Below are 25913 nucleotides of genomic sequence, written 5' to 3'. Positions count from 1 at the left end.
CGTAACCAGAACTAAGGAAAGAAATTCCAAAGTAGCAACATGAGAGGGAAGTGTCCCAGGGGAAAAAAAAAACCAAAACAAAACAAAAAGGGGGGGAGCAGGGAGGGAGAAAAAGGCAAAAAAAGAAAAAAAGCGAACAAAAAACCCCCATGTCTCAGACTCAGAGAGCCAAACCTTGGGAAAACAAAGCTGGATTCATGTCTGATAAACTGAGCAACTCCCTTTGGACAGGAGAAAAGAAATGCAGATGCTTTAGAACTGATGCCAACAAGCTCCTGATTTTGGGGAGGAAATTCAGAGTGTCACAATTCAGGTTTATTTCTATGAATCCATACTATGTGAGCAAAACAGCATGCAGGGATGGCTTTTCTAGTGATGTAAATTAATACATTCCCATTAACCTTCATGGAAGTACGGCAGTTTTCTCCTGCTGAGCTTCTGGACCTGGGTCTACCTCCAAGCAGAGGGACCAGAAGACCTGGTTGCTGGACTGGACAAGCCGATGTTTGGCTTTGACTGTCACCAACAGCAAAAACTAATACACTGATCTGCATTTAAACGCTGTTAGTGATGGAAGCGATGTTCACAAAGAGATGAAAAAAACCTCACAAAGTACAAATTGTTCTGCAGCGTCATCTTTTGGTGCACCACAGTGCCTGGAAGAGGAGGCCACAGGTCCCAGCCAAGGATACCGGCCCCTGCCTCCCAGGCAAGGTAGGAAATGCATCCCAACGCGATGCCCACTGCTGCCTTCAGGCCCTTCATGCTGTCAGCTAGAAGGGAAACCCCGGAACCATTTGGTTTGCATTTGGTCTTAAGGTCAGCAGGAGACAAGCAGTGTTGGCACAGAGAGCTTTCCTATTGAGCACACGTTTGTGGACAACGGCCTGCTCTCAACTTCTCCCAGACCTTTGCTTCTGTCCCATCTCCCAGATAAGCATTGCTCCTATCTGCCCTAACCCAGATGAGATTTTTAAGGATGCCCCGTCCACCAGGATGTGGGGTTTTCCGGGGTAGGTAGGTGTAGGGATGGTGTGTGTGTGCAGGGTGTCTGGGTGTGACGCCGGTGCAGAAGGCGTTAGTGGGCACAGGAGGTGCTCGCCTGGGTTCAGGTGGGTGCATGGCATGTGGGTGGGTGCACGCACATACGGACACAGCGGTGTTTGGGCCTGGATATTGGCAGTGCCTGTGGCTGGCAGTACTGGGGACACAGGCACTGCAGGGATGGTGATGTCTGTGCCTGGTGATACAGGTCTGTGCAGGCATGGTCTCCCTGGGCTTCTGGATTCTAGCCTGCTTTGCTCATTAAAATATTGGAGAAAAGGGATTGCTACAAGCAAAATTATGCCTCTTCCAGCTCCACCTCCACTACTTTCCCATGCCAGGAGAGAGCAGTGCTGAAGCCAGGTGCTCTGGGGATCTTCCTCCATCGCCTGTGCCATGGTGCACACACAGGAGAGAGTGCCAGGCTGGCCTCCACTGAGAAAGCCCCTTCACCAAACCTCTGCCACCAGTGTGAGGAGACCTACCAGGGCAAATACTGTTAATCCCTGTGCTGTTGGGAATGAGTGTCCTGGCTCCTCCTCGCCTGACAGCAACACCTCGTCATGCCATGCTGGCTGCCCAGAGAGTGAGGATGAAGCTGGTGGGAGGTTGTCAGCCCCATACCAGTCTTGCTTGGGCCACTGGCTGCCAGGTGCATGGCTTTGGGTTGGAGAAAGAAGGGGACAGAGAGCAACTGAGGCACAGGAGGGTGAAGAAGTGACAGAGCAAAGCTTGAGCCACCTAACCCAGAGCCTCAATGCCCCTTAGGACCTTGAGCCGCTAAGCTCCAGTCTTAACTGTAACACCATCCTGCTTAAAAGCACATGTGACACAGTCTTCAAGTATTTAAAAAAACAGCCTTCATGTAAACAGCTCATGGCTCCAGGCTGATCCAAGCAGCCACATTGGCTCCCCACAGCCCTTAGAACTGAGATTACAGCCTTACAGACTGCCGCGTAGAGAGCCTACACGGTTTCTGCTCCTACTCCTTGGCCACGGGGAAGAGCAGGAGAGAGCCTGAAGGCTTCAAGACCTGTTTGGAAAGAAAACATTGGGATGTGCCCATGAAGTCACCCAGGGAGAGAAGGAGAACGTGAAAAGATGCAACCACCTTGCAAGTGCTGTTCTTCAAGAAACGTTGTGCAGCAGAGCCTGCCCCAAAAACCCCTTCTTCACCCAGGTCCTCTTTGCTCTGCTCTTCATGGTAGTCCCACCTTACCATGCATCATTTACCAGGGCAGGGCAGAGGTGTCTGTAAAGTCCATCTCATGGGGTTGAGGATGTGCTTGGGGGAGGAGTGAAGCTTCCATCAGGACATCACATGTCCCAGTGACCCTGGTAGGGGAGTTTCCTACATGACTGCTATGCAACTCCCACCTTTCCCACTCTGACTGCATCCAACTCTGCTTCTACCCAGGCCCCTGCTCTTTCCCTCTTCCTCTTCCAGGCAAGGGGAGGAGCTCCCATGAAACCACGTACTGTTTTTATGCCCTGCAGCCAAGTGATACATCCTGCTACGCAGCCAGAGACACTCCTGCAGAAAAGCACTGCACGGCCAGCGAGATCGTCCCATGGGCAGGGGCTCTGCACTGAGAAATGTGGGTAACCAGGTTCCAACAGTGTCTAGCTGCAGAGCTTGCCCCATTGTCCACCCCAGCCAAAGAGTCAGCACTTGGCTTTGGGTCACGGCTCCATTTCTCTCAGTGGAGCAGGGCTTCTAGGAAGGGAGAACAATTGTTTAAGAAAAGGGGAGGCCTTTTTTCCCTCTGGGGTCAAACAAAAGGGCAGCAAGTGTTGCATGGATCCATGCTCAGGAGCATCAGGAACACAGATGTAGCTTTCTGTACGTAGTCCTGCTCTAATACTGAATTCACTCTGTGACTTCCAGAAAGCCACTTAATAGTTTTCCACCAGTTGTGCCTTCCCTCTCCTCTGCCCCAGGCTCTGAGCATCAGTAGGTGACGCATGTGAACAGGCTCTTGCTAGGGAAGGGCTACCCTGCAGCTCCTGCCTCTTCGGGATGTTGATGACTGTGGGTGCCCATCAAGGACAAACTCCATGGGAACCTCTACACTCACCAACCTGCTTCTCCCCTGACCTGGGAAAGTGGGATTGGATCTAACTTGAGGCAGGAGATGAGCGAAGGGGAAAGGAGATGGGAGAAGTGCCTTTTTAAATGTTCCTTTGCCGCTCGCCTCCACGTCCCATGGTGGTGTCTGCGCTGACGTCAATGCGGTGCTGTTGATTTGCAGCAGCTGAAGGGCTGGCACATGATCCTCCCCTTCAGAGTGGCTTTGACATGGGGCGGTGAAGGGCTCGTGCTGGGATGTATTCCTGCCCGCACCGCACAGTGTGCCATTGGCTCTCCGCAGCAAGGCGAGGAACGATGAACCTCTGAGGAGCGAGGGCAGCCAGCAGGCAGACCCCATGCAGCTGCCCGCAGGGCCCCTGCCTTCATCCCGGCACCCAGGGATGGGGGTCTGCTGCCCAGCCCTGACCCCTCCATGCAGAGAGAAGGCGAGCGAGCTGGCTGCTGAAGGGGCATCAGCAACACGAGCCTCACCTTGCGAAGGACCGCCAGCCTCACACCTTGCTTGCTGCCGCTCGCTTGAAAATGTTTGCGCCAGCTGCAATACAGCTGTGAGCTCTTGCTGCCTTCCACGCTCTTCTCCTGGTGTTCTTCCCTTGGTGGAGGCTGCAGGACCGGATTAATGCATTTAACTGCAGATGCTTGGGCCCTACAACCACTGGGTTTCCAACACCACGTGGAGGTGGCTGTTTTTGCATGCCAAAGCTTATTTTACTGCGTTACAGAGCAACAAAGCCCAGAAAAACATTTTTAACTTGCACTTTGCTCCCACACATGCAATTTGCGTGTTAACGTAAACCTCCACGGGGTGGAAAGCATCCCATTAAACGCTCTGGGGAAAGATGAACCCAGCCCTTGAAATGAGGGCTAATTTGGGGAATGAAGGAACACTACACATTGAGCCGCAAGAAGGAAAAGAGTGATAAGCAGTCAGCAGCAGTCATCTTTACTATGGACCACAGGAGATCAGAAAAATAATCTTCTTAACAAGAGACCTAGTGGCTAACAAAATGGCATGCTATAGGACATACAAGAGAGGCCAAGCACAATCACCAGAACAAAACGGCAACTGAGGAGGAAAGGAAATCCCAGGGTGGCGCGCAGGGTGTTGCAGTAGATGCCCTATAGCAAACCTCTAGTGGTGGTATCAACACAGCTGTGTGCACGTCTGTGTGTGCGTGGGGCTGGCTGCGTGGGTTCCTTTTGCCTTTAAAACAAGTCAAAGGGTCTTCACCTCTTACACAACTCCAGTGTCTCTAGTACTATTAATTTTTTTCAGGAAAAAAATAATAATATCATTTTGTTCCAAGAACTATGTGCAAAAATTGTTTCTCCAGGTACAGTGAAAGGAGGGCAGATAGGAAAACACCCTTCTCAGTGCTGTCCCTGTGACTCGTGCCCTCTCCCCATTGACACCAGAACCCTCCCCAGCAATCCTCTGTGGCTTTGCCTTCAGTGAATCCCAAACAAGGCTTTTCAGAAAAAGAAAGAAAGAAAAAAAAAAAGGTATTGCTGCTGCTTCTTGTAATATTTTTCCTCTCTCTCCCCCCCTTTCCCCTTAAAAATGTTTACTTTCAAAAATTCCATTCCTGCAGAGATTCCTCCCAAGCTCTGAGGTGTCCGCACTCCACCCTCCTCTTCTGCAGTCAGAAAAACTGAGTCTCGATGTCTCTTTGGTTAAAAAAAAAAAAAAAAAAAACACAAACAAATAACACACAGCCCAGTATGATCCCATTCCACCGCACGGACGCCTGATGAGAGGGTGTCTGTGGAAGAAGGAAGCATCAGAGACGAGTTGTCTGCTCTCTGGAAGCTGAGGTCCCTGCGCCACCCGGCCAGCTCTCCTCCTCTCATACAGTGGTCGCTGGCCCGTACTGGAGCACCAGAGGGGACGTCTCCTTGATCCGGATGTAGAACCGCCCCTCGGGCTGGGTACTTTGGAGGGACAGAGGCAAGAAGTCATCGGGAAGCCACCGCTCGCTCTCGTCGGAGGCGAACACCAGTCCGAAGTGCTCCAGCTGCTCCTCGCCATAGCAGAAGGCAGCCGAGTCGCCCAGCACGCCGCGGGAGATGTTGTTCATCTCAAGCACCACCAGCTTCACCACCTCCCCAGCGGATGTCTGGCTGGTGATGTGCAGCTGTGGAAAGAGAAAGGTGGGAGAGATGGATGGTAAGGGGGAGGAACAAGGAGGAACCAGGGGCCAGAGGCAGCACACAGTGTGTCCTACAGCGGTGATCATTAGGGCAGAGGAACAGTCACCCCAAAGGTGCCCAGTGAGCAAGCGGCAGCAGCCTGGTGCAGAGCCGCAGGCACACTGTGCCCAGGGACGCCCGGCATGCCGGGGCCCCAACTCATGCACGGCTTTCTTGCCTCCGCTGCACTCTCTGAGTCCTTACAGCTCAACTCTTGCATGTGTCACCTATGGCTCGCCCGCTCCGCTCAGGCTGCCCCACCATCCCATTACCTGCGGCCAGAGAGGGCTCAGCCCCAGCCCTGCTCCTGGCACCACTGAGGCATCTGCGTAAAGTCCCTCTCGCGAGCAGGATCCAGACCGTCAGACCAGCTGAACCAACAACAGCTCTGCCAAACTAATGGTGCTGAGTTGAAGCCCCTTTGGGAAGCAGCACTAAATTTCGTCCCATTCACAAGCACGGGGTTCTCCCACCAACAGCTACCCTCGCTCTCCTTCTCTGCTTTCTTGGGGACTGCCCTCTCAATCCCGAATACGGCTGAGAAAACGAGCTCATCTGGGCTCTGGCTGCTAACGACTGTCGGGAGCCCGCTACTTGACTTCAAAGGCCCAAAGCGGGACTTCCGTCCTTGCCTGGGCACGGCGACGGTTTCCTTTGGCACACCCGTAAGGGCTTGCGGAGTGCCGTGAGCAGTGCCCTGGCAGGGTGGTCCGAGCCCTTGGCCCACGTGAACCCTGCCAGCTCCGAACAATCATCGCAGGGCTCAGCTGATTTACGCCAGCCGAGGAGCCTTTCCTTTGAACTCGGCTTTCTTCGAGAAGAACATCGTAAAACGCTTTCAAGCAGGCATGTCCAGAGCTTTGCAACTTCAAAAGCCACGTGGGCAGCCCGCCAGGAACCCGAGGGCTGCGCTTCAGTTGCACAGAAATCTATGGTAATTTCTCAAATGGAAAATAAATACTGCGAGTCAGATTCCTCTCTGCTTCTAACGTCCCCGCTGGGTGCGGAGAAACCGGCTATCAAAACTCCCGAGCAATAAAACCCATCAGCCTGTTGGCTCTGTCCTTCCTCTGCCATTTTATGGGCAGGCTGTGCTCAGGCTGCTTTGTCAGACTCCGCTCTGGGCACCGGGAATGTCAGAAGGGAAATTTCAACAGGGGAAGGAACTTCGTGGCTGGGAGCAAAGGAGGTGGCAGAGCCGGAGGGGGACCTGCCCAAGATGTGTGCCCTGGGGGTCCTCCTCTATGGGGGATCCCACCCGGAGCAGGGGAGGGTGATCAGAGTGGGGGGTCAGCTCTCAGCAGCAAAGCCCTCACGGAGAGGAACCCGGTCACACAGCGGCTCCAGTGGACCCTAAGGCCTGCAGCAAGGAGGCAGCTCTGCCTGCTCACCTTCACGGGCTGGAGGCGAGCGGCTCCTGCTCTGCCTTCTCCAAAGGCACACAGGGCTGGAAGGAGGGGAGGAGAGGCTGTGGGAGTGTCGGAGACAGAGCAGGGGGGTGACAGCTGGATTTCAGCCAGGGGGCTGATGTGTTTCAACACCAGGATGTGGCGAGGGGAACCCATCAATGTGACCTTTGCTCACTCCCTGCTCACCCTAGCTGGCACTAACCTGCTGTCAGGCGCTGAACCACGGACAGAGCACTGAAGCATGGCTGCACTGCCTTGTCCCCCAGAAATACCCTACCCGTGGCTCTGGCTCGCCCCCTCTGCAGCAGCAGCTATCGCTCCTGTAGAGCCATGCGTCCCATCCCGTGCTGCTGGGAGCCTCGTCACTACTGCAGAGACAAAGGGACGTGGGGCGCAAGTCTCCAGGGGACCTTACCCCTGGACAGTGGAGGATGGAGAGGGCAGTGCCAGGCAAGGGGCATGTGAGCCCTCGTTGCCTGCCTCCCCATCCTGCCAGCCCTTTCCATCCGGGCACGGCAGAGCCGCAACGCTGCCCTTTGCAGGCTCCGGTACCTTGACACTGGTCTCTTTGGAGAGTCCGGTTTCGTACTGAGGGCAGACCCACAATGTGACAGAGCCCAGCTTCTTCCCTCGGTCGGCCAAGCACCCGGGCTGCTCTGGCTGATCCTGGAAGCTCTGAGTCCACTCAACTGAGTGCGTCCGGAAGACAGGCTCAGAGCCCTGCCCACCCTGGCCATGCTCGGGGCTGGGCATTGAGCCAGTCCCCAGCCTGAGCTGGCCGCAGTGGCCCGCGGTCCTGCTCTCTGTCGGGGAGCTGTCGACAGAGCCAGGGCAGGACTTTCTGGCCACCTGGCAGAGTGGCTTGGGGAAGTCCAGGCTGCTGGTTCGAACGCAGTATGCCTGCCGCTTCTCCGTGATGCGCAGCAGCTCGATCTGTCGGCTGGGCAGGACAAAATCGCTGTCGTAGAGCTCAGGGGGTGGTCGGGGCTCCTCCGGTGGCAGTGGCGGTGGCGGTGGGGTCTTGAGCTCGTGGGTCTGCAGGACGTCCGGGGCACTGTCCCGGAGCGTGCGGGAGACTCTCCTGCTGCAGCACTCAGGCCCCGAGGAGGAGTACACCAGGTCGAGCTCCTTCGGGCTCTGCGCCCTGCTGGAGTCGTAGTCACTGTCGGTGGCCAGGAACACCTCTGAGGAGCCCTCCTCGTCCGACAGCCCGTGCGAGTCTGCGAGGGGCATAAGAGAAGCAGAGGGGCTCAGCCTTGCTGTCAGCAACCCCAGCTGAGGGTTTGCACCAGATGGCATCCAAGGAAGCCCCTGAGCGGTAAACACTGTACACCCTTGCTGTACACCCGTGCTGTGCTCACCAAGGCACAGGCAGAGCAGGTCCTGCCCCAGCTGAGACCGACTGCCCTGCCCATACTCCCGATGCTGGCCCTGCCTGCACCCACATGGTGCAGCCAGACAGAGCAGCCCTCCCATTCCCCCGAGCACAGGCACCCCTGAGCCCACCAGGTAGGAGCTTTACAAAGCCAGGTCCTTACCAGAGTTGAGCTTACGGCTGGTCTCTGGCGAGGGTGCCGGGGAGGGAAGGTAGTCGAGGTGGGACGAGGTGGATCGGGTTTTCTCCTTCATTGCACTGGTGGCCTCACTGAGGAAGCCACTGAGAGACACCCCACAGGAGGGCTGTTTGTACCGGGCGTGTTGCAGGGCATCCATAATCCAGCGCATCTCGCGCCAGATCTCCTCCATTTGCTGCCAAAATAGGAAACGAAGGATCCCTTTCAAAAAGCAAATGACAGCAACAAAAAAACCTCCACAGCACAACACAGGGTCTCCCCACACACCCTTCCCAAGAGGTGAAAGCTTCAGGAAAATCCCCAAGGAGGGGAATCCCCGAGTCAGGAAGTCCCAAGAAAGTGCTCTTGGGTGGGAAGATGCTGCTTCAACCACCAGCAACTGCTGGTTCAGCAGGACCTGCCTGCTGCAGACAGGGGTGCTGGGAAAGGGGGTGGCATGGGGTGCTCTTTCACATGTCCATCCCAAAATGCACTTCCAGGCCCTTTTCTAGCAAGGTGGGGACCTGCAGAGCAGGAGCCTCTGGCTATCTAATCAGGATTTTTTAGGTGATCATGGCAGTCAGAAGTTGCTAGACGAAGCCCTGCCTGCTGCTGCTGACTGTCTGCCATGTTGGAGAAACCCCATGGGGTCACAGACAGGAACACCAGTGAACAGCTCCGGTGGGGATGCTCCTGCAGCTCATCCAGGGCATGACTGTCCTGGCCTTGTCCCATGGGCACCATTGAGCCTAGCTCCCTCCCAGCACAGTCCTGCTCCACATACCTGGATGTAGTCCTGAACCTGCTGGTGCTTCTGCTTTGCAGTGGAGAGCTCAGTGTCGGAGAAGGCCTCCCTGAGGCTCTGCTGAGAGAGGAGCGACTCCAGCTCCAGGAGGGCGGACACCTGGCAGTACTGAGTGATGAACTCCCGGTCATATGTGAAGAAGTGGACTAGGAAGGGAATGAAAAATGTAAGGTCCCTTGCTGTGGATGCCCTAACGGGCTCCTCCGCACTCACCCAACACAGGGAGGAGGCAACACTCTAGCCCACCCGGAAAGCCCTTAGCATCCCCCTCCATCCCTCCTCTCCAGGGGGAGGTAAAGGAGCTCCAGCCCACCTCATTGCCCATCCCAGCTCTCAGGAGGTCTCAGAGGACAAGGAGACCAGCAAGGTTGGGTTTTGGCATTCTGACTCCTCACCTAGCTCGAAGATCTGCAGCGGCAGTGTGAGGAAGCCAGAGCGAGGGGTGTAGGGGTTGTTCTGGCCCGGAGCAGTGCAGACGTCGTCCGATGGCGGCAGCAGCAGCAGGAAGGAGACCTGGCCTCCAAAGTCCAGCACCTCTTGGCTGTACAAACGGAAATCTTTGGCCTGCAAGAAGACACTGGAGATAACAGCTGCAAACATCACCTGGTGGGTCCTCCACTGAGTCTTCATCCACAGAGGAGCCCTCAGGGACAACCCACAGCCAGGGGACACTGCTGTTTCAGCACACAGCCAGAGGCTCCTTGCTTCAATCATAGTCTGCACACCCCTCTTTCTCTCTTACTTCTCCTAAAAGTCTATAAACTACTGGTCAAAGTCACTACAACAGGGTCTCAGAGAAGAGGTGCCACCAGCCATAGTCTCAGCCCTGCTCAGAGAAGTGCCCTCACAGCTGCCTGGCCAGAGGCACATGCCTGGCACTGGGGCTGGTGGACACCTTCCCAGTGAATACTCAGCATGGTGGAGGAGGGATTTCTCCCCGTGCAGTCTGGCCCAGGAGGCTGCAACTCCATCCCATGGCTGGCCAGGGACCATTGTGCTTTGGAGGTGCAGAGCTGGGCCAGTCTCGTGCTGCAAGGGCTGGCTGAGCCCAGGACCAAACCACATGGCAGGCAATAATACAAACCCAGATTCACCATCCTTGCTTCGGAGGTACATGTAAGGGTAAGACAAACAGCTCCTGTGGACAATGTCCCTGGGCAGGCAGATGGTTCAGATGCTGGTTGTCCACCACTTGCCTTCTATTTGCACGGGACTAAAATCTGATCGATGCTTCAGGCTGCCAAAGAGGGACCAGGGGCTGCGGTACCCTGCCTGCTGCGGTGACCAGCACAGTGCTGCACAGCTCCTTCCCCTCCCTCCTCCTCAGACCTCGGCACCTGCCTGTACCTCTTGCAGTGGGATGTTGACCAGCATCATCAGCTCCTTGATGGCCACTTGGAGCTCCTGAAACAAGTGATTCTGGGAGGTCTCAGCCTCTGGCTCCTCAGGAACAGGCTCCTCCATGCTGGCCATCTTCTGCAGCCATTCCCACTCCTCCCTGGAGAAGGGAGAGACAGACACGTGCAGAAGGGAGCAGCTCAGGGTGGACCTGAACATGCAATTGCTATGAGAGCTGTGTTTGCTCAGATGTTCCTCCCCAGATGGTGCAGCACCCCAAGGCATGCGGGAGTTGCGGAGGTAGAGGGGGACCTTGGTTTGCTGCAGCTCCAGGCTGCCCTGCATGGCAGGCAGTGGGGCTGAAAGGGAATATTATGCTGCTGCCAGGAGCCCGAGAGCAGAAGCAGGAGGTGATGGGTGCTCTTAAGCTGGATGGGACAGAGGAGCCTGGCTGCCCCAGGTGAGCTGCCCTGCAAGCCCCACCTGGAGATATTGGGGTTGGAGCGAATCTTGACATGGCACAGGATGTTGGGGAGCTGCTCCGGCACCAGCACTCGGATCTGATCCACGGCGCTGCAGAGCTTCAAGTAACCCAGGTAGAGGCCCGGGGAGAGGGCATGGCTGCTCCGCTGGTGGTAAGCCAGCTTGTCCTGAGGAGAAAGGCACTGCTGGATTGAGCAAGCCATCGCAGCAGGGCTCTCTCCTGCCCTCATGCCGGCTGCTGTGGCACAGCCAGCCCAGCCAGCAGAAGGGAAGCGGCAGAGCACGTACAATCTGGTGCTGCCGGGATGAATCCGGCACCAGCCTGATGTCTCCCCTCGAAGCAACAGGGTTTTGGAAGGCTGGTTGGGCTCTGCTCCCCCTCTGCCTGCAGCCAGGACCAAATCCTTGGTAGCCTGGGCTCTGCCATGGCCTTTCCAGCCCAAGAGGGAGCAGGAAGCACTGCTGGTCCAGCAAAAGAGCCCACTGCAATCCCCTGCCACGACAGCACTGGCATAGCACCTGGATGGAGATCAGCAGCGTGTCCAGAGCAGTGGGCTCCTCTGGGGAAGACACGGACTTGCGGCTGGTCTGCAGCTTGCAGATGGGAACCCAGCGGACACTCTCGAAGGTCTGGTTGGTCTTCACCTCCTTCAGGGTGACAATGAGGATGTTGCCCTGTTTGTCTTTGACAGGCTCGAAGAAGACCTGCCCCAGGTCCTGGATGCCCAGCAGCCCCTGTGTGACGGGATGAGAGGGCAAGAGAAAGCAGCGGGTCAGGGGACATCCTTGAGGCACAGTGCTCTGTGGGTCTGGGCAGCCAGGACATGACTGGGGGTCTCCCCTCTGCCTGCTGGAAACCAGCCTGCCCAGCAAAGCACCCATTGACAGCCCCTCGTCCCTCTGCATGAGATTTCCATGAAGCCTGACACCCCATCACCCCACAACCAGGGTCCTGCTAGGGAGGACAAGGCAGGGGCACCTGGTCCTGCCGCTGACTGAGCCATGGGCAGGACTGGCAGAGCCTGGGGTTTTCTTGGCTGTGGCACACACACGTGCTGCTCCCAAGGGAGCCCAGCCCACAATGCCCCCCAAAAAGCGCTCAGTCCCTGCCAGGCCCACCCTCACCTGCATTTGTGAGATGGCCAGCAGCATCTTGAAGCGTGTCTGCAGGATGCAGGAACAGGACGACTGGGAGACGGTGACACACTGCCGCAGCCACAGGATCTCGTCCCACATGCACGACACCTGCAGCACACCAAAGGGCTGTCACCACCGGCCACCACTGCCTGCAGCTGGTTCACACAAAGGTGTTTTGGGGAAATCCGTCTGCCTTTCTGTTTGAGCTGGATTAGGAACGTGCACCTGCACATATCACATCTCAGCAGGGGTGCGATTTCCTACGCCACAGGCACCCCGAGATGTCTCCAGAGCCTGTACCCGAGGCAAGCACCATGCCATGTCCGCTCAGATATCTGCCTCATCTAGGACTGAGACCTTCTTAAGTTTGAGCAGAAGATAGCCAAGAGAAGGAGGGAAAAGATAGCCTTCTCTCTCTCAGTAGATAAGGACCATCCAGCAAAAGATTTTGCCCCTGAGCTGCCCACCTGCCCTTTCACTAAGCCTACTGACAGCAGAGGACCAGGCAGCATGTCCTGGTCTGTACAGCAGAGATAGAGCTGCCATGGCAGGATGCTACAGTGAAGCAGTTAAACAGCTGAGAAGCCACTGGCATCCCTGTGGAGAGGCAGTGCCCACCCGTTGTGGCACGCAGCCTGCCCCGTGTGGCACTGGTCCATCACCCACCCATCATGGCACGCAGCCTGCCCAGCATGGCACCGGTCCATCGCCCACCTTTGGGCTTCCAGGGGCTGGGGTAGAAATGTCGTTCCCTGGTGGTTTCTTGGTTCATGCTGAACCCTGGTGAGCAGCAAGCCTGTGGGCTGCCTGCGTTGCCAAGCCCCAGTGCCTGGGGCAGAGGGGGAGCTGCTGCCAGCCAAAGGCAGCGGTGGTGCACGATGCCCGCTTGGCTCACCCCGGCGCTCCTGGGCTGCGACTGGCCCTTGGCATTGCTCTGTCCCACGGAGCACGGGAGGGCAGAGGTGCAGCGGAGGTCCCGGAGGCAATGACAGGAAGCCCAGGAGCTGCCAGATGTTGTGTCATCTGGTGCGAGTAGCTGGAGTAGCTTGTGCTCACTTTGTGCACATGGGGTGTCCCCTGACGCTGCTTCCAGCCCCAAATCAGACCCAACCAGCCCCGGCGAGAGCCCTGCAGCACCCCATGCATGATGGGCACAGCTGCCTGCGCGGGCAGCACTGAGGAAGGTGCTGCAACAAAGGCGCTCTGCAGATCATGGTGGCCATCATCTCAGCAGCATCCAGGGTGGTGACCAGGCAGATAGAGATGTGTCAGGAGACACACTGCTGCCGTGCCCGAGCGCACAGCACAGGGTCCCTGGGCCACCCACCTTGGTGAACCAGAGAAAATCCTGCATGAGCAGGCAGGAGTAGGTGTCATCAATCTCCACCACGGGGATCTGGTCTTCATGGGTCACTAGGATGTTTTCGTCCTTGTAGAAGATGGCTGTCAGGTAGAGGCCCCTGCAGGGGAGGGAAGACAGACTTCAGTGTCACCTCTGGCTGCCAGCTTCATTTCCCAGACCTGCCCCAGCTCCTCTCCAACAGCCCATGGCAGAAGAGGGACACGGCCAGTACAGGAGCAGGAACAGGAACCCAATGCTGCCAGCAAGGCGAGCCTGGCCAATGCCACAGCTGATGCCATGGCCGTTGCCCCGGCCAGCACAAGGGAGGGTGATGGGGCCAGGCCTGTGCAGGAGACATGCTGGGGTGCCTGGAGGCCAAGCGTGAAGGTGGCTGGTGGGATCTAGAGGGGGTGCAGTGTTGGGTGATACTCGGAGGTGGTGCAGGGATCTGGGTACAGGCACAGCTTGGCCAGTCCAAATGGAAACACCAAGGAGAAACATTTGATTTCTGGGCAATGGGACTCATCTGCACTGATACTACCAGCTCGCTCCAGGTGAGGACCCACCTCTGAGCACCCCCCGCTCCCTGGCTTGTGCATGCAGCTCCTGGCTGTGCCCAGGACGGGCAGCCCTATGCTCCTGCCAGGAGACGGGCTCTCCACCACCCCCGCACATCAGTCTCTCACCGCTTCAGTGTCTTGAGAAACTTGCTGCCAGGATGGAAGAGGTGCTTGAGGCTCTTGGAGACAGAGTGCTTCCTGCTCTGGGGCTGGTTCTTGCAGGGCTCTGGGGAGCAGAGAGCAGAGGATGCTGCAGCAGCACACAAAGGGCCGTGCCGGCAGCCCGTGGCACAGCATGCCAACCTGGTGAGAAGGCTCTGCCAAGGTCTCCACTGCCTGAGCTGTCTCCCTGCTACGTTCATCCATGGGACAGACCTACTCCTGGTGCCACCCCAGCCCCCCAGCCCATGTCACAACCCTGGGGGGCCCAGCTGGATCCCCCACCCCAGCCTCCCTGCAGCACCATGCCGTGCACTCACCATGGCAAACACAGTGCTGGTGGACGGTCTTCACCTGGCCCAGCAGATGGTCCAGAGCTTCAGCTTGTCCCCTTCGCCGAGGAGCCCGGCCGTCGTACTCCCGCCAGTCTGTGGGAGACAGACCAGCATCACCCCCAGCACCTGGCCCATTGCCCCCAGCACCTACCCCTCAGCCTGGGAGAAAGAGGGCTTCCTGTCCCCTCCTGCCCATGGCAGGTCACCTCCCAGCAACCCACCTATGTGTCCCACAGGCACGGCATGGATGGCACAGCAGCAGTCATGGGTGCTGGGCACCTCTGGGTGGGCTGAGCTTTGGGAGATCCCCGGTTTTGCGCCCCTCTTCCCAGGAGCACCCTGGCTCTGCACAGCACCCCACGGGCACCAGCCACCCCGCAGCACGGTGGGGACATGGCAGAGGGAAAGAACAAGGTCCTGTCTGTTGCTGCCGCACTTCACCAGCCTTAAAAAATAAAATTCTTTCCAGCGTCTTCCTCCAGGTCTTCCCCAGAGCTGCAGCTTTCTCCGGGCGAGTGCCGAGAGCTGGGCTCACCTCGGCAAACACGTAAATAAGCTCTCCTGCCAGCTCCACCCGTTGCGAGATGGCAGCAGGACCACGAGTGGGGCTGGGGACCTGCCGGCGCTTCTACGTTAGCTTTACATTAATTGCTTTAAACACCCCCTGTGTCCTGCCTGCTGCTGTTTTCCATGGAAAGTTCAGCTCTGTTAACTTTGGCTGGGGCTCGCCACTATTTTTAGGAGCTTTAAAAACACCCAGGGAGGTGCCTGACTATATTCTGCTGGGCCAGGGAGGGATCTTTATGAAGGGAGAAATATTAATGGAGATAAAAATAAATAAAACCCACTCATGTCTGATTCACTTCAGCTGCACTCTCTGTTGATGCCGTGTGGATCTCGGTCATGGGGAATGTGACCCATGAGGGATGGCAAAGTGGCTTTAAAGTGGGTGCAAACATGACCAACACCCGCTACCAGGACAGGGTAAAGCCAGGGCAATGCAGTGCATGGGTAGGCTCGCTATATGCATTCATATACATGCAAATGTATTTTTGCATCTTTCCAAACCAGTGCTACAGCGCTTGTGTATCTGCAGCTAGAGCTACACATGGTGCCTGCACATCTCTGGCCCCATTGCTGTTCTCGTGCTGTCAGACCTGCACCTTGACCCATACGTGGTGCATCCACTGCTCACATGCAGCAGCATGCCCGGTGCCTCACTGCCTGCAAGCGTGGTGGCAGGAGCCGCATGCCCACTGCCCTGCTGCCTGCTCATTGGGATGGGCTCAGCCTCCCCAGGTGTGCATGGGGCCTCTCCTTACACATCCAACGGCGCAGATCCTGCGGGATCACCACACAGCGGAGACCCATCTTGGGACCGGTGACGAGGGCAGAGGCCACCTCAGAGCCCGCTCAGCCCTGAACTTCACCCTTTGCAGCTGCTCCTTGCAGTTGAGTCCTCCTGGCCTGTCTCCCTCTGCACCCTGGGGTGCCTTGTGTGAAACTGAGTGGCTTTTCCCCCGCTTCCCCCGCTGCCAGCACGGGGAGGCAAGTGCTGACAGCCCAGAGCCATTCTCTGGTGGGGCTCTTGACCCCCATCCCAGCTCACTGCCAGGGAACGCAGGTCCCCGGGGCTGGGCTGGATGGATGAGAGCATGCAGTGGCACAGGGAGGGCTCCAGGCCCACTGCCACCCAGGACAGCTCTGAGCCCTGGGGGGCATCTCCAGGGGCTCAGCTGGGGCATCCCACCATATCTCCCCTCAGCTCGTTCCAACGGTGGTTTTGCACAAGCTTGGCCACTTCGGGGCAGATGCCATTGAGGTGGTAAGGACTGACCCCTCCCAAAAGCTGCTCTGCGCTAAATTACAAACCTTTGCTAAAAAACCCAGAGGTGTTTTTCCTTCCTACAGAGGAGATGGCATTGCTTTCCTTTTAACTGAGAAAGCAAAACATCCTCTCTCCTAGCTTAGGATGAGCTGATCCAGGTGGCCTAAAATGGCTCAGACTTTACTAGGCAGCCAGGAGAATTTCAGGTTGAAAAATTAATATTTGGCAAAGCTTCTATTGGCTGGAGGCAGCATCCCGGAACCGTGGCCACAGCCTCCCTGCTTGGCCCGAGACTCCAAATGCTGCGTCTGTTCCCGAGTCCACTAGACCCCTTCCCAGCAGCGAGAGGGTCCCCTGATGGCATGGGGAGCTGCCACCTCCCCCCATCCATCCTGCAGCCGGTGTCGGCTCCTGTGGGTGTTCCCAGTGGTACTTACTGGAAGGGATGGCGAAAGGGGGCACGGAGGCTTGCGGAGGACCCCAGCCCTTCATGTTGTAGGCGGACACCTGGACGTAGTAAGCCGTGCCCTGCGAGGAGGGAAGCCACACTCAGGGCACCGGCACCTCTCCCAGCTTGGCGTGCGAGGGAAGGAGGATCCCCCCCGTAGCCCAGTACACCACAAGGAGTACTAAACTGGGAGCCCGCACTCCCGGTCACCGGCTCTGACCTCCTCCAGTTGTACAAAGCTCTTGTTATCAGATGCTATAGAATTCCTCACAGCCTGGGTGGCTGGTTTTGGGGGGAGGCAGAGTAAAGATGGGACATTGGAATGCCCCTTGCCAGGAGATGTTCCGGCCCCAGAGACATGGGGCTTCCACAGCCTGGAGGGTCAGGATGCTGCCTTCCCCCTGGGACGTGCAAGGATCCGGCCCCTGGAGAGAGGGAGCTGGCCCAACGCTGTCGAGGGCTTGTGGCATGGCGACAGTGATTAAAGGCCTCTGATTAAAGCTCAGTCAAGCTGCCAGATGTTGCAAGGCCTCCAGGCACTCATGGAGGCGAACAGGAGCCTGCGAAGCAGCTCTGAAAGCATGATTGATGGGCTTGGGCCAGCTCCTTGCAGCAGCGCTGCTCCGGGCTCTGCTTGAGTCCCATCCTGCCGCGCACCAGGGCAGCTCTCCCGCCCCGACGGTGGCTCTGGGGCTCCGGCACCCTGCTTTGGCTGAGCCCCTCTAACCACATCGAGGGCTTCCTCCGCTCCTCAAGCCTGCCTGCCTGCCTGCCCAGGAACTTCGGCACTGCATCTCCCTGGTAAGGGCAACCCCATCCATCCCAGCATCTCCCTGTGTTCCCATCGCAAGCTCCACCCTGCTGCGGTCCCCATCCCGCCCCATCTCACCCCGCCTGTCCAATGCGTACCACGGACAGGATGGCAGCCCCCGGGGAGGGGACAGCTGACAGGCAGCATGGCCCCTGCGGTTCTCAGGGAGATAAAACAGCGGGGAGCCCTGGCCCCAACCAGCCTGTGACCTTGCCGAGCTCCCAGAGATGGAGACAGGGCTGGTCCCCCCTCTCCAATGAGCGACGGGGCTGGTGTGGGGGGTCAATCTGTGCAGGTGGCAGAAGAACAAGCCACTGATTTATTGCCCACGAGGAGCACGGGTGGAGATGGGAGCAGGGTGGGGGACAGAGGATAAATCAGGCGCTCGGTGAATGGGCCCGTTCTGCCTTTCACTTGAGAGTCCCCAGGCACTCCGTGCAAGGCGTTTCCCCATTGCCAGGGCAGCCACGGCCATGCAAGGACAGACAGATGCCTCTCCCAGCCCCACAATCCTAGCTCTGCCCACGGGCTCTGCTGAACACCACCGTGGCACAATCCTATTCCTCCTGCTCGAAATGATGCCCCATCCCCTCCGCACATTGGCTGCAGAGAACAACCCCACGGGCTGCACCATGGCCAGCGGCTTTTCCTGGCCATGGGCTCTCCCCCCGCAGCCCGGACCCCCATGGGGCACCCCGAGAGCTCACCGACACCAGCCCCCGGATGGTGAAGTGCAGGTTCTTCAGCTTGTCGATCACGGCCTCCCCCAGTGGTGGCGAGAAGGTGGGGGAGCAGCTCCACTCCACTGAAAGGAGAGAGACCCCAAGGTGCCACGTGGCCCTGGAGCAGGGACAGGCTACCAGGGCTGGCTGCAGCGTGTCGGGCCAGTAGCTGCAGAGGGACTGCAGGCAGCATGGGAACTGGAGGCAGCTGAGTGAAGGCAGGGGAGAAGGGGAGCCACAACGGCGGGGATGGCACAGGGAGTCGTAGTCCTCCTCACCAAGCCACATCAGACAGGGTCAGCACCCTCATGCGATGGGTCAGGAGCTGGGGATGGGGGGAATTCTCCCAGAAGCCAAAAATATCTGGTTTAAGTGGGTGAGGGGTGTAGGAGCGGCAGGATGGCAAAGCCCCCCGCAGTGTGCAAGACGAGGGGGTGGCATCTTGCCCGAGTTTTGTTCTGGTGCAGGATGGTGGTTTGGTGACCGTTTGGGTGGTGGCCAGGCTGTCCAGCAGCATGCAGCCCTGGCTCGTTCTGCGCTCAAGCACAAAGGTGGCTTGACAGGGGCTTGGCAGCACTGCCCATGCCCCCGGCATGCTGGCGTGGCATGCACGGGGTGAGTGCCCCAGCATGCCCCCAGCATGCTCAAGGCACCTGCCATGGCTGCGTGTCCCCTGCACTGCTGTCGGGACCCCGGTCCTTACCTTTGTACTTGGTGATGACAGCTGAGTTGATGCTCAGGGGCTCCCAGAAGGTCACCTGCACCGAGGAGCTGCTGGCCACGGAGAGGTGGACGTTGGTGGGGGCGTCTGGCACTCCTGGGGACAGAGAGCACAGGGACCACTACAGCGAGGACGGTCACTCTGAACCCCTCGGTGTCCCTCCTGGGCCTCCCCCCATGCCAAGGGACACGTTCCCAGAGTGCTCACCCCACACACACCCATACAGTGAGCCCTGGTTACAGGGTGCGGGGATACTCTGACGGGTGCTGGTACAGCCCCGTGCCTGGACCATGCACAGCCCTGCTCCTTCCCCCAGCACAGGGGCTGCTCCCCAGGCCCCCCAAGCCCTCCTGCAGGCACTCACGGGCATGCTCGAACCCTGCCTTCATGCGCTTGTAAAGCCGGTATCGCCACTCCCAGGCCTTGAGCTGCTTCTCCTTCTCGGAGCAGTCGGCGTTGTGTGCCTCGTTCACCACCTGCGCCATCAGCTCGTTGACGCGCTGCTCCGCTTCCCGCACCAGCGTGGAGAGGTGCAGTGAGCGGCTCTCCAGGCTCACGACTGTGGGGTGGGTGGGCACGGCCGTGAGTCCCGGGAGGGGAGCCAGGAGGAGGGAAGAGAAGGTGGCTAGGGCAAGCCCAGGCTCTGCTGGCACCAAGTCCCCACCCCGAGACCCCATCCTCCCCTCCATGTCCTGTTCCTGGGCTCCACTCGAGCACCTGCTACAGCCTGCACCAGTTTCCCAGAGCCCAGTGACCGCCTCCCCACGTGGACCCCGCTGCCTGGGGTGCCCTGCTCCACCAGGTTGGAGACCCAGGTGATGGGCACGGCACAGCTCCCCTGCAACAACTCACAGTGCGGGCTCTCCTTTGCTCCTGCCTGCAGCAGGGCCCTGGCAATGGGAGCATTGTTGGTCATGATGGCGATATCCAGGGGCAGTAGCCCCTCACTGTTGGGGGTGTTGAGGTCCAGCTCCTCGGGGCTGTACTGCTTCAGCAGCTCCTGGACCCTGTCTAGGTCCTGCAGCTCCACGGCCTCAAAGAGGGCAGCATTGCTCTGGAACTGGGTGGAAGTAGAAACACAGGTTGGCTGAGCGTGGGCCACCCTCCTCCACCCCACCAAACACCCTAGCCCCTCACCAGCACCCCACAAACCCAAACAGGGTGGGCTGCCCTGGGCCCAGGGGCTCGGGAGCATCAGCTCTTTGCAGAAACAACCAGGTGATGCTGAGCAAACACCCAGACCAGCTCCAGCTGAACTTGCTCCAGGGCGGCTTCATTTAATGCACTCATGCGCTTCCACCCAGGTGACAGCATCGCCCACACACGGTCCCTCCATCCCTGTCTTCCCCGCCACAGCAGCGCTGGATGGAGCCAGCAGGCACTGACCAGGTAGGACTTGCGGAGCTTCTCCTTCTCGCCCCGTCCCGCCAGGCTGCCCTCGTCGAAGGATGTGTAGTTGACGCGGAATTTCCCTGACAGGTTTCGGTAGAGCCTCTTGGCCGCGTTCGGTGAGGAAGGGCCCGGCGGCTTCCTGGCCTGCGCCAGCTGCAGGTCCCGCATCTGCTGCGTCATTTTAGGGGAGGATGACCTGGGAAAGGGCAAGGAGGTGTGGGGAAACGAGGCACGGAGGATGTGCCAGAAAGGCAGAGGCACATCTTCAGCGTCGGGACTGAGGCACGACCCAGGAGAGTCAGAGCAGTGCTGGGCCAGTACCAATGTGAGCGGCCGCAAGGCGGCTGCTGGTGCCAGCAATGCCCTCATCCACCTGTTATCAGCTGAGGCCAGTCTGTTCCTGCTCCCCATTGCTGCTGCTGGCCCTGTGGGGGTCCCGAGGGGCTTGTACGAACCCTGCAGGTGAGACATTTCCTTCCAGACCCAAGGGCCGGTCTGGCTGCACACTGCCCTTGACCTGGGATGCCCCAAGCAACCGCAGGCTGTTCAGCTCTGCAACTGGTCCCCATCCATCACACCAGGGAAATCTCTCCTGACTCCCACCCAGCTCCTACAGAGATGGGCTGCCCCATCCAGGGCTGCCCAGACCCCCTCAGCAGTGGGGGCCGCAGGGACCGACAGCTCCCCAGCCCCGTGCTAAGTGCACGCTGCCCATCACGCAGTTGGCTTGGGATGGCCTCACACACCCTCTCCACATCGATGGAGATGGGTTCCTTCTAGCAGGATCCCATCTCTTGTGCTTATCACCATCCCTCAGCCCTCTTTGGTACATGAATTTCCTCAGGGTCTTTATTCCAGCAAAGGACACCCTCTGAAAGTGAAGCAAGAGCAAGGAATGGACAAAAGGCAATTTTTAATTGGCACTGAGACAATGCCAGGTCTCAATGGGGACCAGTGACCCCTAGTCTCCAGGTCACCAGTAGACCCAGGCTCCACAGCTGCTCCTCACCTTCTCCATCCACACTGATTAAGCTGCAAAGTCTTTTCTCCACTCTGATTTTCATTTCTACTTTAATAGCCATGATAATTATGTACAAGTGACTAGGAAAGCTGGCATCTTTTCTCCCTCTCCCAGAGGGGGAGCTGCCCCTCTCCCTGCAGCCATGACCCTCAGGTCCCCACCAAGACCTCATCCCCACCAGGCAAAGTCCCCAGCTTCAGTGTGAGTGTGGCCGCGCTGCTGTGTGGGGCTTTTGCCCATGAGTCATCCCTTACAGCACCGAGGGTTTTCACTGGCATCAAACATCTGATCCCCTTCTTGCCATAGCCCGTGGCACAGTTCCCAGACAAGGAGCATCAGGTCTACAGAGCATTTAGCACAACCATGCTTAACACAGTTTCTCTCAGTTTTGACCTCATACCCCTGTATATAAGGTCAGATATTTAGGGGCAAGGTCTTCCCCATATCACTTTATTGGTTAAATATCAAGCAAGGGGTAAGCATGATAAAAACATGACAGTTGTCTAGGTCATGCCAAAATGCTACCATGAAGCTGTGCCTGTGATGATGATGTTTATAAGCCTTCATCAGGAGGCAGGATATTAATAACAACCTCGCTATGTGCTCTTCATCGTCCTGATTTCAGATTAGGCACAGTGGGCTGCAGAAGTCCTTTAATGATTTTACCTTTTATTACTGTGATATTTAAAAGCAGAAAATGATGGGGAGGTTGGCTCCTGCCAATCACTCATCTCACTGGCTTCAGCCTATGGATTTAGAGGTCTTGAGTGTGGCCCAAGCTGCAGTGTTGAGTTGCTGCCCCGGATTCCTCCAGGGATGGGCGTTATCTGAACATAGGGCTTTACAGACCGGACGGACAGACAGTGAACACCAACCACGTGAGCTTCAGGTGGCAAGACACCCCTAAGCAACCATGCAGAGGTTGGCGAGATCTGTGCAGCAGAGTCCTGCTGGTTCTGGTAGGGAGGAAGGGGAGCAGCTCTCCACCAGGAGGGCATCACTACATGGGGAGAGACCTGCACGACACAGGGAATTGCTGAAGAACCAGCCCTGGGCTCACTGGGACCTACCAGGCTCTGAATGCAGAGTCCTCAGCTTACAGCTGTGCCAGCCTGAGCACAACACGTTTCATCATGGACATGGAGCAGCTCCTGGCGTGGCCAGTGCTGAAGACTCCTCATGCCAAGGGGCTCTGCACATGGCATATACAAGCCGCTACAGATGGCAAATACAAGACCCCAGATATCAAAGGAGCAGAAAAGCATCACACTTCTGCTGTCACTGGTAGACAGAAATTAAGAGAGAAAAGCCACCCATGCCTGTGCAGGCAGGGCACTCTGGCAGGAAGAGGCAACCAGAAAGGCAGGTCCTGACCCACGGACCAAGCCCAAGAAGCAATGTACTATCTGACATACTTAGGAAAGAGAAATAACCAACTTGAGAGACTCTCCAGCAAAACCTTGCTTTTTCTCTTGGGTATAAGAGCTCCCTGCTGCCCAAGTGCTCCTCTCTCCACCTCCAGCTGCTGCTCAGCTGTGAAGACAGCTCTTTTAGCAGGCTCATCGATGAGGTGCCCAATTCCTCTGTGGTTCCCCTTCATCCCAGGAGGCAACAATGCTCTCCCACATCAGGAAAGGAAGGAAGACCCCAAAAGTACCTCCCTGGAAGGTGGGTTAGACCCTGTTGTAACAGATCCCTGCTTCATCCATGCCTGCAGAATCAAAGTTTAAAAAAGGAGTGGTGCTTTGGAGCAAAAGCACTTTTTTCTGCCAATTAAAATATATGGCAAATGACCCAGTACAGACAGACTGCACAATTTGGAGGAAGTTCTCTCAGAGATGGTAGAAACAGAGGTGACACAGAGAAATTTCTCACTATTTTCCCTCATCTCATTTGCTTTTAATGAGAAGTAAAGAGACAGAAATTATTCAGAGCTCAGGAGTGAACATGTATCTATATTAAACCAGCTGCCCCAAAGATAAAAGAGTTTCCTGCCCTGTGGTTATGAGTCATCTGGACTCAGTGAAATAGTCTTGATTTATCTAGAGCTAAATTTTGCGGTGGAGCAATTGATAGCTGAAAACAACACCCACAGACGTCATGCCCTCAAGGTATGACCAGCCAACACCAGCTCACCGATGGCAAAGCCCCATCCTGCAGGGAGGTGGTGGGAGGAGGGCCCACCTCCTCTGCCTTTACAGTCTCAGCACAGCTGAACTAAATTTATCTCAACCACAATCAGTTCTTGTTGCTAATCATTTACCTACCTACTGCAAACACCACAGCAGGGGATGGGTGCTTTGCCTGCCCCAGCAGTTCAGTTTTCTGGCTGTGGGATGTGCTTGCAATTGTCAGGGAGGCGGTGTGGACATCAGGTCTGCAATGCCATAAATCCATGTACCAGCAAACTCCATGGAAAAGGCTGAGGTTCTGCTAAAGGATGCACTGGGACTGGCCAGACCCATCTCATGAAACCAATGTAATGAGGATTTTTTTTTTTTTTTAAAGCACATAAGGATGGATGTGCGTCATTTTATCCCTCCTTCTGCAACGAACACAAGCAAATCCACTGTGTAGTTCATAACATTGTGGTTTCTGCATGTTCTGGGTTTTAATGTTTCCAATGCTGCAGATCTTGGCCTAGTAAACAGTGTTAATAATTGTTGTAATTATATGATTTTAAGTGCATTTTGTTTAAGGGCGTAGCCTCTCTGAGCCTCCAGCAGAGAACCAGTCCATGTCAGACAGGGCTGCACTGTCCCGCCAGCAGAGCCCAGACCCCAGGCTGGCTGGAAGGATTCCCGCCCGCCCCGAGCCCAGCGGGACCCAGTCATCCTCCCGCGAGCACCCACGGGGATGGCCCACGCTGGGCACCCGCTGCAACAGATATATAAACCCCAGGGGGACTTTGTCCTCTCTGCCGCCATGTGCTCCTGTCTCGGGGACAGGGGCTGGAGGTACCCGGACAGGCAGGTAATGACCATCCTGCCTGGAGGTCATGTGATGTGGTTGCTGGGGACCACGGTGGCCATCCCATGCCACCTCCCACCAGTGGGAGCCCGGGTTGTGAAAGGACTCATGTGCAAGAGATGCTGTCGCTGGTGGCAATGGCCTTCCAGCCAAAAACCAAGGCTGCCTGGTCCCCGCCACCCCCCATGCCGGCCGTGGAAGGGATTAGCTCATGGGTGCCCGCCCACGCTGGCAGCGAGAGGGCAGACTCCAGCCGGTGGCAGCAGACGTGAGCTCAGTGCCACACTCCCGTCCTCGGAGTTGGTGTGGGTGGCTGTCACTTTGGGAAGCTGCTCCCTGCCATCTGCAGCCTGATGCAGCAGAGAGAGAAGCTGCGGGGCTCTGTGCACGAGAAAAAGGGAGCCCAAAGGATGGAGGATGAAAGGTGTTAATGCTTTGAAAGGATGAGAAGGCTTGGGGCATGGAGGAGGAGAAGGACTGGGTCCTTGCAGAGCTCGTTGTAGCCTCGTGGCACTGTGGATGTCAGTGGTACGTTAGCACAAGCTGCCAAGGACGCTTTCCTGAACTGTGGTCCAATTCAGTCCATAGGGTTATCCAGTGAAGAAACAGGCAAAGGACAGGAGAAGCCTAAAAATTAGGTATCAGGGAGAGTCAACCCAACCCAGTCAACCTCACCCCAAACTGGTGGCTGTCCTCATTTGAGCACACTCAGCCCGACCCCATGACCAGGGCCACGCTCACCCTTGGTGGATGCAGGAAATCACACGTGGTGGCCACAAACACTCGGATGCTAAATACTCCACAGCAGAATCCACTTGAGCTCCTAACACACAAAGGAGCTCCTCTCGGCTCATGGGGACACGAACCAGAAGTGCAGCATCCAGCATGAAGAGGAGCTGCTGATGCACTCGCATTTTCCACTCTTTCTGCCTGAATATAAGCAATTTTTCAGGACTGGGGAAATAGTAGATCCAAAATGGAGCATGAGTAGGGGAGCCCTTCCAAAAGAGTGGGATTTCATAACCCATCAAAAGGCACACTCAAAACTAGGATGAAACACTGTGCTTAGCATCCCTGCAAGGCGACAGGACACACAGGAGCAGCCTGCACACCAGTTACCCATCCTGAGGTGTGCAGAGCGCAAAGGTATTTAAATATTGTGCAGTGACCTGGCCATGCAAAGATGGAGCAAAACACTCCTGCTCTGCGGAAACATCTGCGTGCCTGGAAAATGCACTTGCTTATTGAAACCTGGGTCCAGGGAAAGGCACCAAACCAGATCCAGGGCTTTGTTTGTTTCCTACAGATTTTCTCTTTTTTCCCCACTTGGCAAATCCGCTGGGTTTTGTTTTGAATGGAGCCGAAACGAGCATGCCTCTTTTGTTTAGCAATAACAACTAACTTATATAGATCCTGCTCCTGCCAGTACATTTTTGTTTGAGCTCCAGAAGCCCAACGTTATTAGCCCAATGCTCAGAGGAGCTCAGCGTGGTGCAAGGCCAGGAGCTGCTGCACAGCACCTGGGTCAGTGCAGGGCGTCCCCGAGCATCAGG

The 25913-nt window shown here is 57.0% G+C and overlaps 1 protein-coding gene across 7 annotated transcripts in view; it reads right to left on the bottom strand.

Moving 5' to 3' along the window:
* Window positions 1-4140: 4140 nt before the first annotated feature.
* Window positions 4141-25913, bottom strand: part of LOC140658942 (ankyrin repeat and fibronectin type-III domain-containing protein 1-like) — a 260543-nt gene continuing 238770 nt past the window's right edge. For all 7 annotated transcript variants that reach the window (XM_072878028.1, XM_072878030.1, XM_072878031.1 and 4 more), the window contains 18 exons: window positions 20364-20565; window positions 19830-20037; window positions 19342-19536; window positions 18960-19073; window positions 18242-18339; window positions 16713-16803; window positions 14433-14540; window positions 14080-14179; window positions 13379-13511; window positions 12040-12159; window positions 11434-11649; window positions 10915-11081; window positions 10441-10591; window positions 9489-9657; window positions 9073-9239; window positions 8274-8484; window positions 7288-7955; window positions 4141-5271 (listed from right to left, as the gene is read on the bottom strand). In XM_072878028.1, coding sequence (XP_072734129.1) covers window positions 4984-5271; window positions 7288-7955; window positions 8274-8484; window positions 9073-9239; window positions 9489-9657; window positions 10441-10591; window positions 10915-11081; window positions 11434-11649; window positions 12040-12159; window positions 13379-13511; window positions 14080-14179; window positions 14433-14540; window positions 16713-16803; window positions 18242-18339; window positions 18960-19073; window positions 19342-19536; window positions 19830-20037; window positions 20364-20565 — 3406 coding nt within the window. In that variant the 3' untranslated portion in view covers window positions 4141-4983. The remainder of the gene's footprint in view (window positions 5272-7287; window positions 7956-8273; window positions 8485-9072; window positions 9240-9488; window positions 9658-10440; window positions 10592-10914; window positions 11082-11433; window positions 11650-12039; window positions 12160-13378; window positions 13512-14079; window positions 14180-14432; window positions 14541-16712; window positions 16804-18241; window positions 18340-18959; window positions 19074-19341; window positions 19537-19829; window positions 20038-20363; window positions 20566-25913) is intronic.

This window comes from Ciconia boyciana, chromosome 13, assembly GCF_034638445.1.
Source record: "Ciconia boyciana chromosome 13, ASM3463844v1, whole genome shotgun sequence".
In the NCBI taxonomy this organism is placed as follows: Eukaryota; Metazoa; Chordata; class Aves; order Ciconiiformes; family Ciconiidae; genus Ciconia; species Ciconia boyciana.
The sequence above is the reverse complement of the archived record's forward strand: the minus strand, read 5'-3'. Positions and strand labels throughout refer to the sequence as shown.